The sequence below is a fragment of the Embiotoca jacksoni genome, unplaced genomic scaffold (genome assembly GCF_022577435.1).
Source record: "Embiotoca jacksoni isolate LCO1_2020_lvr unplaced genomic scaffold, fEmbJac1.0.p SCAF_1, whole genome shotgun sequence".
In the NCBI taxonomy this organism is placed as follows: domain Eukaryota; kingdom Metazoa; phylum Chordata; class Actinopteri; family Embiotocidae; genus Embiotoca; species Embiotoca jacksoni.
The window spans coordinates 16,484,938-16,500,259 of record NW_027185229.1 but is presented as its reverse complement, the minus strand read 5'-3'; the positions used below and the strand labels follow the sequence as shown (position 1 = coordinate 16,500,259).

Genomic DNA, 15,322 nt, shown 5'->3' with positions numbered 1-15,322 from the left:
AAGTCACTTATCTGTATAGTTTGAGAAGTTCCGTGCGCCAACACGTTTCACATTTTCGATTGTTCTGTAAGGAGGAGGAGGAGGAGATCGACGACACTGCGGCGGAGGAGGAGGACCCAGAAGTTCCATCAGGGCCTCGGCCGGTCATCTCCGACCTGGTAAAGAAGGAGAAGATCACTCCTATCCCAGAGGGAAGTGCCTTCTTCATCTTCAGCAACACAAACCCGTAAGATGCATTCTTATCACATACCGCTCACATACACACTCAGGCTCTGACAGATATCACATTGGTGTTTACGTTGTATTTACTATTTCCTGCAGGTTTCGCGTGTTTTGCCACAAACTCATCAATCACCACATATTCACCAACCTCATCCTGGTGTTCATCATGCTCAGCTCCGTCTCGCTTGCTGCTGAGGATCCAATACGAAACTTTTCAGCTCGCAATATTGTAAGTCTGCAAACCTTCCACAGAAATGTATTTATGACTTCAAACAAACTGTGTAGTGAAGATTTGTGGGTAAAGTAACATTATCAGTAAGTCACTTTCTGATAGTAGTGTTCGATGTGCATTTTGAGATGTCTCTAAATGACCATACTCTTGGTTTTGCATGTTTTAGCCCATTTTCTGCAACTTAATTCACATAACTACTGACCATTTTGCAAACCACACTTGACCTGAGTTTATACATTGATTTATTTCAGTAGAAGCAGTATTCATGGTGTTTCAGGAGAGAATTAAAAACTGTTTGATGTGCCATATAGAAGCAACTTCACCACCCCTGTTTTTAATGACACCATTCTCTAAGAAGGATTTACAAAATGTTTTCAGTGCAAATCAGAATAAGTGAAGCCAAACACTAAGAATGCATTTTACTTGTTGATGGGATTTCTATATTATATTTATCTATAATAGGATCCCCGTGACCCTGTTCAGGATAAACCGGGTGGATGAATGGGTATTAATAGGATGTCATCTGATAAATAACATCAAGTTACTTGTGTAAGAAAGACATTTTCCTTTTGTGTGTTTTAGGTTTGGTCAAGCATAACATATAGAAGGAGAAATAGAGAGAACAAATAGTTCAGACGAGAGTTCCTTTATCCAAATACTTTATCCTCTCCTTAACATTAAATCTGCCTTGACTGGCAAAGATTACTTGCAGTTTATTTGCCAAAACATACATTCATTATTGTTGTCAGAACAAAGATCGTTCCTGTCATGACACCAGGATAAATGCTTGAAAATATGTGTCCACATTTAAAGGTGGCATGTGGTCACCTTGTTCCTTATGGTCTGTTCTATCATTTAAGATTTAGAGATCAGTTACTCAACAGCACCCTTTTACATCTAAAACACTACTAAACTCTCATCATCTTTTTCATTTTAACTCTTTTGCTTCTTCTCCAACGTTGCCTGTGAATGCAGTGTTTTTTAGCAGTAAACTCACAGTGTTGAACTTTCTGCTTATAAAATTGTGTCTGCATGAAATCATCTGAGATTCATATGCTTCACAAAAATGTAAGGAAACAAGTACTTTATCTCAAGCTACTGGATGGTTTCTGAATGTTGATTTCCAATCTCATTTTGACACAAATTGAAACACCCCGGCTCCTGCAAGGTGTGAAAAAATATTATGAGCTAAAGCAGGCAAAAACTCCAGTACGGTTCAGTAAGTATGTGTTATTGTCCATTTATTGTATGGATTTTATGATCACTGTGCTTAAGTCCATGAAAGAGGACCTATTATGCTTGTCTGTATTTTCTGTCAGCCATGATGATACAGCTTGGGATGTTCACATTAAACTTGGCCAGAGTTTCAAATATTGAGGTAAATGTATGTAAAAGTCATTCCACTAAAAAAAAAAAAAAACGTGCTTCAAGCTTCACACTGCTCTGAATGCTCAATTTGTTCTGAGCTGATGTCAGCTTCTCACTGATTTCTTTATAAAGTCAATTGCTTTTGGCACAGCACGCCAAGAACTATAGACAGACCGTGCAGGAAGATATTATAATTTAGAGTTGTAGAATACAGTAGAAAAAAAGTTTACTAGCACATTTGCTGCACATAGAAATGACTAATGTACTATTAACATGAATATATATGGGTAAAACTTTTTATATGGCTTGTGATTGGACCTTACTATGTAAAGGGCCGTCAGATGACATATGTTGTCATTTAGCGCTACATAAATAATATTGAAAGTGATTGAAAGTCTGCATCACACAATAAGCTAGTAACAGGCAGGACACTTCCCCAAACATCCTGCTGTAAACTTTGGTGCTGTGGATGTTTGTTCTGTCCACGTTCCTTTTTCAGATCAGATCTGGACTGAATGGATGCATTTAAGAAATCATGCCAGTACATTTACTGTTTCCTTCTGGTACCTCCACACCGGCATAAAGACAAGGAAGGTGTAATAAGTACTATGCTGCCCAAAGACTGTATGAAAAAGTGGACGTAGCTTCTAGGCCTGAAAAATTAGGCCAATGCGGAAGTGCCTTAAACTGCAATACCACCGAAGGCCACATGGGGTTAGCTCCAAAAAGGCTCCTGCTCCTTAGACTCCTATTCAACTTCTTTCATGAAATACAAAGTCTATAAATTTTTTCCACAAGTTATATCTGTTTCCTTCACTTAAGTAACGCCTTCTTATTAGTTTTCTGTCAGTCCATCTGAATAATAATCCTGTTATTAAGTAGATATCAGGCCTCAGAAAGTGATATGTTTGTAGGTGTGTGACTGTTTGATTGACAGGCCTGTTGTGCAGTCAGGTTTCCTCTAAGGATGTGCAGGGCGTAGTGTCCTCAGGTTTCCAATCAGATCAAGTCAGATTCACTGTTCACTCTTCTCCACCTCGTCCAAATATTGTCACTTCTGGCTTCAAACTGCTCTAAACACCATGATGGTAATGGCCAAAATCCCAACTCGAGGCTTCAGAACAGCACTTCACAAATCAATGGGTAGTGTAACAGTTGGTGGCCGCTCAGCAGGCTTCCTGGAAATTGGCCAATCAGAAGAAAGTGGGCCTTTAAAGGAGGTGGGCCTTAAAGGGACAGGAGATAAAATGGCTTGTTTCAGACAGAGGATGAACTGAGGGGCTACGTAAAGGTCAGAGAGAACACAGTTTTTGAACTGATACTTGGAGAGCTGCTTTAGTGGAGTCCTAGAATATTTAAAAACTGTGAAAAGAAATTTGCATAATAGGTCCCCTTTATTTGAGTGAATTAACTTTTTGGCAAGTGGTTAGAGTTTACTTTTTGAGGTTCACTCTAACAAACTCTTTCCAAGAAATGCTTTAATCTTTCTTTCCTTACATCTTGTTTATGATGTATGAAGCTGCACAATGAACTGTCTTTGTTAAACATCTACGTTGCTTTTTGCAGATACTTGGTTACTTTGACTATGCTTTCACGGCTATCTTTACTGTTGAGATCGTGTTGAAGGTAAATGCCCTGTGTCCCCTGTCCGTGCTGTGACTAACCACACCCCAGTAACACTCCAAACGTCTCGTTGCCTTCCAGGTCCTAGGCTATGCAGATTATGTCTTCACTAGTATGTTTACATTTGAGATCGTATTGAAGGTAACCCCTTAAATGACAACGAGAGCCTTGCTGCATTCTCTCCTTGTGTGTCACCTGCCACTCAGTACAACCTGGCTTGTTTGTTTCCTTTCTCTTATTTACTTTTTTCTTCATGGCACCTCTTTTAAAAAGCAAAACAAAAACAAAAATATTGGCGTTATTAGTCTCTACTTTGCACACACTAACACAAAAGAGACAATTTGTTCAAATTACACGAATCAAAGAACTCCTGTTGGGGGAAGGAAACATCACATCAACATTGCATTATACTCACATGGGTGTCACGTCATTCGGGCAGTCATCGCTGAAATGATTTTGATGATGCAGATATGTAAAAAAAAAAAAAATTAAAAAAAAATGATGCAACCCTCTGTGCGATGCAACAAAATTGAATGGGCTGTTCAGATATTGTGATGGCATTGGCTGAAGTTGAGTTTGAGGTCATCTTCAGGGTGGTGTTCAAAAAGTGTAAAGTCAACTCCAGTCAAAGCTGAGTCCATGCCTCTCGTACTGACTGCTCTTCAGATTACCCATAAAAGAGGGGGCAAAACCAACCATGTTCCTGCCGAGCATGGTTCAGTCTGCTTTCCCTGACTGAGCGCATAGAAATGTGGAGTTGTCTCCGCAGCTATTTGGGCAAAAACCTGCCAGGTCCACTGCTGTTTGACTCTAAATTCTCCAGTGCTCTCAGTTAGCGCTCTCCTCTCTTCATCTCCCTGCGGGGCTCCACATTTACATGCACTCGGAAAATGAATCCTTTAATTTTATTATTTGAAGAAGAGTTATTTTGGCCGGTTTTTCTTCTCTGCCTGCTGAACTCTGAAGTTTTAATTGGGAGCTGCTTCCCCTTATTCTGAACTATTAAAGAACATAATGGAATGTGCTTTAAGATGACGGTCCACATGAATGTGACAGTAAGGCCATTTCTACTTTCCAATCACTATAACTAGAGCTCTTCCAGGTAGTAAATATCCCTGACATCATGGCAACAAAATGCATGTTTTATTGCCTCATCCCATAGTTGATTGTGAAATGAATGACTTACTACTACATTCATGTAGTTAAGGGCTGTGGGGGTGGCGATGGTAGATTTAGCCTCTTGTTTCACTGCTCTGAACTCGCCACCCCGAATCAGAGTGATCTACAAGAGTGTGGAGACGTGTGCGCGTGTGTGTTTGACTGCAAGGTAGTGAGTGCTGAGAATATGTTTTTCCTATTTAACATGTTTGTGCACTTGTATGTCTGTCTGTGTCCTCTGAATTGCGGAGTGTAACGCCATATTTGTGTTTGTGTGAGTGTGTGTGTGTGTGTGTGTGTGTGTGTGTGTGTGTGTGTGTGTGTGTGTGTGTGTGTGTGTGTGTGTGTGTGTGTGTGTGTGTGTGTGTGTGTAGCGCACGTTGGTTGAAATACTTGTTTTTTTTCTTTGCCATTTGCTCCTCTAACTTCTTCTGTCCTCTCCTTAGATGACGACATATGGAGCTTTTCTCCATAAAGGAGCATTCTGTAGGAATTACTTCAACCTCCTGGACCTGTTGGTGGTGGGAGTTTCTCTCGTCTCCTTTGGAATTCAGTGAGTACAGAAAAACACGCAGTACCCAGTAACAGATGAGGAAGCGAACGTGACGTTTGATAAACAAGAACTCAAAGTCTTTGCACAACTCTGATGTGACTGTATGTAATGAATGAATAAAAAGGAGACTCGCAGAGGTGAAAAGGGAGACTGGAACCTCAGAACCTCTGTCTTCAAAGCAGATGATCTCCTCAGTGTTTAATGTTATTTTTTTTCTGGTTTTGTACGTCACCATAGTACAATCTTTGCTGCCTCTCTCTTTTTCATTCACTTGTGCCTTCAGCTTGTTTGACCACACTCGCTCTTTTTATCACTCTTTTCAGATTAGGCAGAACTTTGTTTTCAGTAAACTTTAAAACAGATGCTCTACCCTTGTCCTAGTATTCAATAAAATGGTTGTATGAATGAAGCTGTACAAAAGTTTGACATCAACAGTCAGTGCTGCAAACAAACAGACAGCTGTCTGGAATTCCTTCCTCTGTTGATGATTCTGTGTTAAATTTACATACAAGTTAAGTTAGTTCCTAGAAGGGTCTTGGGCTTCTGAAAAAGTTTACATTTGTCTACTTCCCTGTCACTGACATTAAACCATTTTTTTTCACTGCTCAGATCGTCTGCCATCTCTGTGGTGAAGATTCTTAGGGTCCTTCGAGTTCTTCGACCCCTGAGGGCCATCAATAGGGCCAAAGGCCTGAAGGTGGGAACTCAGGACCTTCTGCAGCTTGTCCACAATCATGACCACAATCTCAGACTCCACTTGTTAACATTTTGATCTCTCTGTCTTACAGCACGTTGTACAGTGTGTGTTTGTGGCCATCAGAACCATCGGTAACATCATGATCGTCACCACTCTGCTTCAGTTCATGTTTGCCTGTATAGGCGTGCAGCTATTTAAGGTTAGCAGCACTGAGCTTGAAATTTGTTTTAGTTTTTTTATTATTAATTTTTATTATCATTACACATGAAGCCAAACATGAAAAAAAAAAAAGCATTATCATCATAAACACATTTATTTTCCTCCCCAGGGAAAGTTCTATCGCTGCACAGACGAAGCTAAATCCAACTCAGAAGAGTGCAAGTTAGTTTCACTTCTCTTTTTCCTACCTGGGAAATGATTTGCATTTACCATCCCAGATTGGTCTTTACTGTTCATGCGCCTTGTCATTTTCTCATAGGGGCACCTACATCCTGTATAAGGAGGGAGATGTGAACCAGCCAACCATCCACAAACGATTGTGGCACAACAGTGAATTCAACTTTGACAATGTCCTCATGGCCATGATGGCTCTGTTCACTGTGTCCACATTTGAAGGCTGGCCTTCGTAAGATTTAAACCTTTTACCTCGCATGTTAAAGCTTTGAAATGAAAAGTTAGATGTTCACGCTGCTGCTGTTCACACATAGATTCAGCTCGAGGTGCTTAAAGTGCACTGAGAGACACAGATAATAACTGTATAGAGAAAGGTTTTGTTTTTTTTCATCTGAATCACAAGCTGCCCTCCTTTACATGTCTCCTCAGGTTACTGTACAAGGCCATCGACTCCAACAGGGAAAACCTCGGTCCCATTTACAACTACCGTGTGGAAATTTCCATCTTCTTCATCATCTACATCATTATCATCGCTTTCTTTATGATGAACATCTTCGTAGGTTTTGTGATCGTCACATTTCAGGAACAAGGAGAGAAAGAGTACAAAAACTGTGAGCTTGACAAGAACCAGGTGAGAGTCATCAGGTTCACAAAATGTGGCTTAAAATAAACTGATATGAAACATTTTGATGTGCACTGAAAATGCTATAATGCATAGTTGTTTTTTATTTTTTATTTTTTATTTGATCTTTCTTTTCTTTTTTTTAATTTATTTCACAGAAAAGCTTGTAGGCTACAGTGGGTCTCTTGACCTATGTGAAAATAAGCACCAGTTGTTCCAGTTCAAAAATACCCAACTTGGCAACTAAAATCCTAACACTGATTACCACCATTACATTGTTAACCTTGTGGCTCATTACAATAGCTAAGGGTGGCTTGGATCCAGTCTCAAGAGTGTTGTTAACTGAGCATTAAAACCTACTTTGTGTTTGTCTGTGCAGCGTCAGTGCGTGGAGTACGCGCTGAAGGCACGTCCACTGAGGAGGTACATCCCCAAGAACCCTTACCAGTACAAGTTCTGGTATGTGGTAAACTCCACTGGGTTTGAGTACATCATGTTTGTGCTCATCATGCTCAACACACTCTGCCTGGCTGTACAGGTAAGAAGTCAAGTAGTTACATGACTGACTGACAAAATCAGTATCTGCTTAAGAGAAGGTGATCATGAGTCATACTATAATTATTTGTTGCAAAAGAAAACATCACACATATTCATCAAAATGTGTGTTTGTTGATGGTCATTTAGTTTGAAAACGGGTTACAAAAAAGTTTTCAGGTTAAAAGTACTTCTTAGTAGGTGGACGTTATAGTGATATGAGTAATTAAAACTACTTTTATAATGTTTTAAAATATTCTAAATATGTACTCTCAAAACATCTGAAGATTTCTTTGAATCTATTCGTAAGTATTAAACATAAAGTCATCATTAGTACAGATACAACTGTCTCGAAAAAGTTATTTTGTTATCAGTAGCCACTAGGTCTGTATCTGCCTCTCTGCCATAGTTATATTAGCATTTTATGGTATGTTGAAATTTAGATTTTAACATCCCCAGTGGCAGTACCATAAAAGACATGGTGGGACACAGCAATGCAAGCAGAAGGAGGATGAAAAGATAAAGGCTTTTGTCTAATTACAGTTTTCCTGTTGTTTTACTTTTCCTTTATTTTAACCAGCATCCTTGTTTTGTTTAAAATTAATTTGATGCATATTAAAATACTAATGCAGCACCCTTCTCCTAAGTTTTTTTTAAAACTCTGTCTCTCCATCTGCCTCTGCAGCACTACGGCCAGTCGGCACTTTTTAACTATGTCATGGACATTCTCAACATGGTCTTCACTACTGTTTTCACTGTGGAAATGGTTCTCAAACTCATTGCTTTCAAACCCAGGGTGAGTCGACGGCATGTGGCTTCACACACAACACAAAAATACATCCAACTGATACACACAAGTGACATAGCTTTATTTGTTCAAGGAATTATTGGACATTTTGAAAAAAAAAAATATTTTTAACTTTAACACCAATGGTTAAAGTGCAGAGGAAGGTCGATACCACTTGGCACATGATGTCTGTGTGCTAAATGTAGAAATAAATCAAGCAGTCGCTTTGCTCTGCATAAAGACTGTTAAATCTGGTGAAACAGCCAACCTCACTGTCTAATGGTAAAACAAAGTCCATCTACCAGCACCTCTAAAGACCATCAGGGAACAAGTTATATCTCTTTTATTTACTCAAGACTCCAGAAAGTCCCCTTTTAAAGTGACTGCTAAGCTAAGCTGAGAGTGATATCCATCTTCTTATGGATACATCCTCACTAATACGTTTACATTTTATAACACATAACTTTTGCTATGTTTACGTCTTGCGTTCACACTAATGAGACATTTTTGAACACCTAAAACTGAGGCTTTTAAATACACTGATGACCCCCGTTTTAGTTTGAATACACTGGGATTGTGTTTTATTTGGAAGTGTCAGAAACAGAGACTTTTATAAACGATGACACAGACACCCCTCCTGATTGAGTCAGTCACAATGTGTTCTTTCCTAATTTGTCACGCCCCCATCACGTGACCCCTTTTCCTGAAGAATATAAACTACATGGATTTACAGGTGTTTGCTGACCTTATTGTCTGTACTAGCAGCTGTTGGGCAGTTAAATTCTGTTTTACAATGCTGCTACTGCCTACATGTGCAGGAGGCAAGCTATTATTTAAGCCACAATTCCAGTGTTCTGCGGCGTTATGAGCCCGACATGGAGTCCCGGTGTTGTACCGTGTTTAGTGACCGATCAGACTGTGTTACCGGCCCTGATATTCTTACCCTAATTATCTCATCTTGCCTGAACCCAACCAATTTAACCAACTCTGCGGGTCACAGAATCGGATGGGTCACCAAATACAGTGCATCACGGGTTTTAGGGGGCATGCCCAGTATACATTTGTTGTCATGTGATGTTTGTTTTCAGGCGTGTTAGTATGGACAGAGATTTTTGTTTTAAATGGTGCTAAAACACTCAAATGTACTGAGATCGTTTTCAGTTTAAAACATCGTACTGTTATATCTTAGATATTAGATATCTTGGCGTAGACGTAACTTATCTCTCAAGCTCTCAGGAATATTTCACAAAATGTCAAACTATTCCTATAATGTAAACATGTGAATACTAATGAGTTAGGGAATGTTTTTCATTTTCCTCTGAATCCAACCACCTGGCTGACAGCTCTGTGTTGAGAAGAAGGACAGGATCCTAGTAAGAGAAACAGTGTGGAGTGCAGTGCTGACTTTATTAAAATAATTCCTTATTATAGTGTTTTTTTTATACATGGTATTTACATGAATTTGTCGCAGATCTAGTACTTTGCAGTTCAAACAGTCTATATTTCAATGCACTATAATCACAAGCCCTTCAGCTGAAGTAGCCAGCAGGGGTTCCTCTGTATTTAAAATAAGCAACATGAGTGGATTTAAATTTCAGTGTAAGAGTAAAGCCTCTTTGTTTTTGCTAATATTACGTTCAACTCGCCCTTCACTCGCCCACCCTTACTCAGGGATATTTTGGGGATGCCTGGAATGTGTTCGACGCCCTGGTTGTGATTGGCAGCATAGTAGACATTGTTCTCAGTGAGATTGATGTAAGTAAAGCTCAGCTACACCTGGCCTCACCTCTTTCCATTCAGGCCACCTTGGCAGCATGTCTCAATGGCAGGACTCCGATATCTGTCTTTTTATCTGATCTCTTTTAATACTTTCTTTCATTTTTCTCTTTCCCTGCCATTTCATTACAACTTTTGTCTCGTTTCCGCTCTCCCTTTCATTTTCTTCTCTTCTCTAATTACATGTCTGACTTTCCCCCATCCTTCTCTTCTTTCTCTTTCATTCCCATCTTTCCCCTTACATGTAACATCATGCAATAACAGCACTATTTCGCTGATGCTTGGAACACATTTGATGCCTTAATTGTTGTTGGTAGCGTCGTCGATATTGCTATCACTGAAGTTAATGTAAGTACAACTCTTTTCTGACTCCCAAGTTGAACTGAAGGCTTACAGGAAAGCCACATGGCAAGAGACACTATTATTACTTTGACATTAAATATCCTCTACTTGCAGCCTCCACTTTAACATGTGAACTATTAATCTCAGGTTAGCATGTTGATCATCAATTTAGCATTATGAATTTGCAACATTGTTGGTAGATTGTAGTTCCATTGGCTTTTTTTTGTAAAGCTTCAGTTTGACTTTGATGTCAATGTTCTTGTCATTAGTGCTGCATTAACACTGAATTGATCTAAATCTGTCCTGTTGGAATTTTGCTTCTTCAACACAGTGACAATAACAAATGTAGGTTTCAGCAGGATATCATGACAGAATTTTTGATGAACATGCTGATTGTTTACCATTGAACATAGCAGTGTCAAAAACAGGAGTTGCTCACATTTCTTTGTGAACTGAGGCCTGTATTTGTTTCAGAGGAGGATGGTTCATGATGTGGTTGTCTAATTCTTACTCTTGTCCATTTTGTTTCCATAGAAACTTGTAGAGGCAAGTATGGCAATGAACAAAAATGTTGTGTGTGTAACCTGTTGTTGATAACAACTTTATCTTTGGGACCCCTTTACAGTGGATTAAAAACAAAATAATTCATGTTTTATCAACTAGGGCAAAAATAGATTTCTGTAATTTTGCAGTTCAGTTGCAGTTTTAATTGAAATCTTATTTCACTATTGATAAAAGTCAGTCACTTAGAAAATGCATGTCAAGGTTCTATGAAATATTGAATGATTGCATCTCTACTTCAATCAATTACAAAACCAACCAAATACTCTTTTCTTTATGGCTTTCCTCTGCACAAAAGTACATAAAACAAAGACTACATGTCTATTTTTTTTTCTTTTGGTCCTTTGTATTTAACTATTACAAAAATGGTCAAAGAAATTAAGGCTCTTACACCATTGGATCTTAAACCCAGCACAAAGTGCTGCTATTTTCAGACCAACACAGCTGTCATTTTCCTGTCTAGCGTCCACGTCATTTAAAAAGCAAAGGTACTTGTGCCCATCAAAGCATCCATGGGCATGCTGATCTTAAAACAAAGTGTTGTAAGGAGCGTTGCTGTCTTGAGGCAAAGACAAGCTATTATGTGATTAATGGACAAAAACCTGGTCTTAATTCAGTGGGGCAGTAGTTTACTGTTATTTTAGGGGGCATTATTAAGATAGTAATATGCACCCAAATAGGCAGATGCACACCGTGAATACACTCAGCTTGTCTGACACACAGGGACATGGAGCAGCACATATATGCAAAAGATTAGAAATTAAAAGATTACAATGTGCAAGTGCACTTGACTTTATCAGGGAATGGGAGAGGATTTGTTTATTTCATGCTACAACCGAAACACACCAATTATGAACTAAGAGACTAAGTATAAGCCCCTTTGAACTGCGCTTAGATTATCTACTGTTAAACCAGCAAAAGTTGATTTGGACACAGCCTAAAACACTTTGCTTTAGTCAGTGCGCTTAGATCTTTAACAAAGAACCGTTAAAGTTTAAGTTTCAAGCAATCTCCAGCAATCATGAGAGAAAATATTTTACATTTCTGAGGAATAATTATGGTGATGATGGCTCTTGCTAAAGGGGCAGTGTAGCGTAGACTTACTGCTCAATCTGACGCTCCTTCCCCCTCCTGAATGCTCTCATGTCTGAGCTGCAGTGCTGTTTTTCTGGAGTAATAGTTCATGTTCTCAGTGTTTTCTCAGTTTGTGTTCCAAAATGTGTGTCTGCATGAGTGTATAAACAAGCATAAACTTTGTTTCAAACATAAGGTGGTGGTGTGTTTTTAGGTCACATATTGTTATGCATGTGTGTTTTTTTTGTGTACAGTTTGTATGTCCGGTTGTATGTATGAGTGTATGCAGCGGTATGTGTGTTGTGAATGTTAGGGACATGATGTTGATTTCACAAGGGCTTTCATTGTGGTTCTTTGATGCACCTTTCATGACATTTATTTCTGATCGCATTGCATGTGTGTTGTTGTCCAGATATTCATTATTATACTGTCAATTCAATCATAACAGCTGATCTGCTATGAGTGTAATTTTTAAGTTTTTGCTACTTGCTTGCCATTTCAGTCATGAGTCGTGTGATTGTTTAGATTTTCAGCTCTCCAAATGCATGCTGGGAAGTCAGTCATTCACCTCATTCCCTAACATCCTCTCCATGTCCCACCTCTCGCAGATGGCGCTTGGTCACCCACTCCATTCCCCTCCGGTCAGTTTTTTTCCACCAAGCCTTGTGAAGTTTGCCCCTTTTTTTGTTTGCTATACCCCTGAGTTTACTTCCAGACAGAATGGCCCTGGAGCTCAGAGCTTCTTCTCCTACACAACAATAAGGGCAGTTTTCAACTAGAATCTATGACGCTCAATCTCTTTGAGATTTTTAAAAAGGTCATTATTTGCTTTCCTTAAAGTTGTGTAGGCATCTGTGGCTTCACATACAGCTGATGTAATGCATAAATAATTAGGCAAAGGTCATGTTGTGTCATGTTGTGACCTGGAAGAAAATCAAAGCATTTTTAGCAAATAAAACTTAGGCTTCAGTAATAGTCCTCAAGTTAAATAAAAAAAATCTAAGCATCATTTCACCAGTAAGAATATACATTAATCAGTTAAGAAGGCTGTGTGATCAAAAAATTCATTGGCAGATCAGAAGAAAACTAAATCAGTCCTGATTTTGTATATTTACAGTGATGGTGCTTTAAAAAAAATTTCCCCTCGGGGATTAATAAAGTAAATACCTACCTACCTAATGCAGCTGAGTTTGAGGTTCTTTGATGATCTTGTGTTTGTGTCTCTGTGAGTGATTGTCACTGTGTTTTGTTCTGTCTTCCTGTAGTGAGCTCTTAAAGCTCAGAATGGAGCTCATGTGTAGCGCAGGTGTGTAGACTCCAGTCAGGTGCATGAACACTTCCACAGTAACTCTCTCCCTCTTTACACCTCTCTGCCTTTCCTCCTCCTAATATTCCAGTATGGCTCGAAGTGTCTGGTTTTATTTATTCTCCCGGGATCGGTCTCTATCGCTGGTTTCCTCCTCCTCCTCCTCCCCTCTCTCTGTCTTTTTCTCTTCCCTTCCTGCCCTTCATTTTACGTCTTTCTGCACCGGACTGTGAGAGTGCCCTGCAATGGCAGTTTTGTTGCAGGGCACTGGTGACATGCATGAGTTGCTGCATTGCTATGACTTTACCACTGGCTCCACATCATTCAATTGTCTTGCGTGTGCGTGCAGTGCTTCCCCAGCAACGTGGCAATGCTGAACGCATGCTCCATCAGCGCTGTGGCCAGGATTACCTAAAGAACCTCCTCAAGCTAATTCTACATATTTTTTTTTTTTTTTTATCATTTCTGCTCATTCTGCACCTCATACTGACGGTTTAAGACGTATTGTGCCGAGGGATTTGAATGTAGCCATATCTGTCTGGAGTATCCTTCTGATATTACTCTTTTCAGGATCGAACTAAGCCCTTTCTTTTGCTGTAGAATCACATTATTATGATACAGGCTCAGCATAACCACCACCACTATGACTGATGTTTCTTTTTTATTTTGCTCCTGGATATTCCCTGTGTACAAATGCTCGCTGATTACCACTGATATCCTACAATATAATGTATTGTTAATGACGCGAATTGCAAACAACAAATATGTGTGGGTGTGAATCTGTGTGAGCGACTGTGTATTGAATTTTTTTAAGGTGCACAAGCTCTTTTGGTCAGCGAGCATTTTCCTTTTTTCTAAATATTTGGTTTAAATTGTTACAAAGAGAATGGGCATCCTACATGCAAGCCAGTCTTTTTATTGGTGTCATAAATAATGCATTATGCACACAATGTATGATTTTTGTCCTGTCAAGTCATATGTTGATGTGTATTTGCCTGAATCTGAAGCCTACAGGGTGTACGATGAGAGAGTTTAAGCTCTGTACGAATAGATGGTGCTTTTACCACAACATAAAGTCATAACATTTGTTATGTCAGTTAATCAGCTGCTCATTAACATTGTGGAAAGCTTGCCAAAGACATCTCACCATAAAATCCTTTGAGTCCCATTAGTAATGACCATTACACCGGGGGAGTGATAAAGTTGTGTCATACATGTTGATAAGTATTTTAAGTAATTTCATGTTGTTCGTCAGTCTCACATACTGTTGTAAAGTCTCACGTAGAAATGTTAAACTGTAAACTTGTTGTGTGGCAGTCTCTTAAAGTGTTCAGATAATGTTTAATGTCTGTCATTATAATAAGTGTACGTAGACAGTGGTAAGTGAATGTCTGTCTCTGTCATAGTTAAACCATAAGACAGTTTTGTCTTGTCAACAAGATGAGTAGTGACTCTGTTCTGTCTGCGTCTTGACTGACGCGTGCCAGCGTTGTGTGACAAAAAACTTTTCAAATGTAATGTTTATGTGTTTGGCCAAATGTGTGTGAGACCTGCGGGCTCTGTGCAAGTCATTAATACAGGTCTTTGATTTTAAAGCCAACGGAGACTCCTCAGGTGGATGAGCAGGGGGTAAGATGCTCCGCCCCCTACCCCCTTGTCAGGGCCATGTCATGTTTGGATTTGCATTTCTTTGTTTGGTATTCTGTTGTTTCTTCTATGATCTCTTGCTTATTTCAATTCCATTTATGTTCTCATGTTAAGGATTCCATTCTCTCTATTTTTTTGTTCTGGTTTCTCACATTTGTTTTGTCAGTTCATTTGCTTTTCATTTTCCTGAACGTTTGGAGTTATTTTCAAGAAGAGTGTGTCACTCAAACGTGACGCTTGTTTCCTGTTAGGTGGGAGCGGTCTTGAGCCGCTCTTCACGTTTGTACTGTTGACACTGCTACATGGTCTCTGCCACCATTCTTGCGTGGGGTAGTGACTCATGGATGACCCCTGGGATCAGGTCACCCAACTTTGACCTGTGAACCTCCCGGCCGACCCGTTCGGGTTGGTCCCACTGTGACTCCGC

At 39.5% G+C, this 15,322-nt stretch overlaps 1 protein-coding gene across 10 annotated transcripts in view; it reads left to right on the top strand.

Annotated features, from left to right (window-relative positions):
- The window catches only part of cacna1da (calcium channel, voltage-dependent, L type, alpha 1D subunit, a), a 65,407-nt gene that overhangs the window by 36,618 nt on the left and 13,467 nt on the right, over positions 1–15,322 (top strand). For 5 of the 10 annotated variants that reach the window (XM_069143216.1, XM_069143182.1, XM_069143173.1 and 2 more), the window contains 13 exons: positions 72–226; positions 322–451; positions 3,527–3,586; positions 5,050–5,156; positions 5,766–5,853; positions 5,945–6,052; positions 6,182–6,234; positions 6,332–6,478; positions 6,676–6,877; positions 7,248–7,406; positions 8,088–8,198; positions 10,230–10,313; positions 14,845–14,877. In XM_069143216.1, the coding sequence (XP_068999317.1) occupies positions 72–226; positions 322–451; positions 3,527–3,586; positions 5,050–5,156; positions 5,766–5,853; positions 5,945–6,052; positions 6,182–6,234; positions 6,332–6,478; positions 6,676–6,877; positions 7,248–7,406; positions 8,088–8,198; positions 10,230–10,313; positions 14,845–14,877 (1,437 nt within the window). Of the gene's footprint in view, positions 1–71; positions 227–321; positions 452–3,388; positions 3,449–3,526; positions 3,587–5,049; positions 5,157–5,765; positions 5,854–5,944; positions 6,053–6,181; positions 6,235–6,331; positions 6,479–6,675; positions 6,878–7,247; positions 7,407–8,087; positions 8,199–10,229; positions 10,314–14,844; positions 14,878–15,322 lie in introns of all 10 variants that reach the window. The other 5 variants (XM_069143224.1, XM_069143200.1, XM_069143234.1 and 2 more) reach the window with 3 other exon arrangements.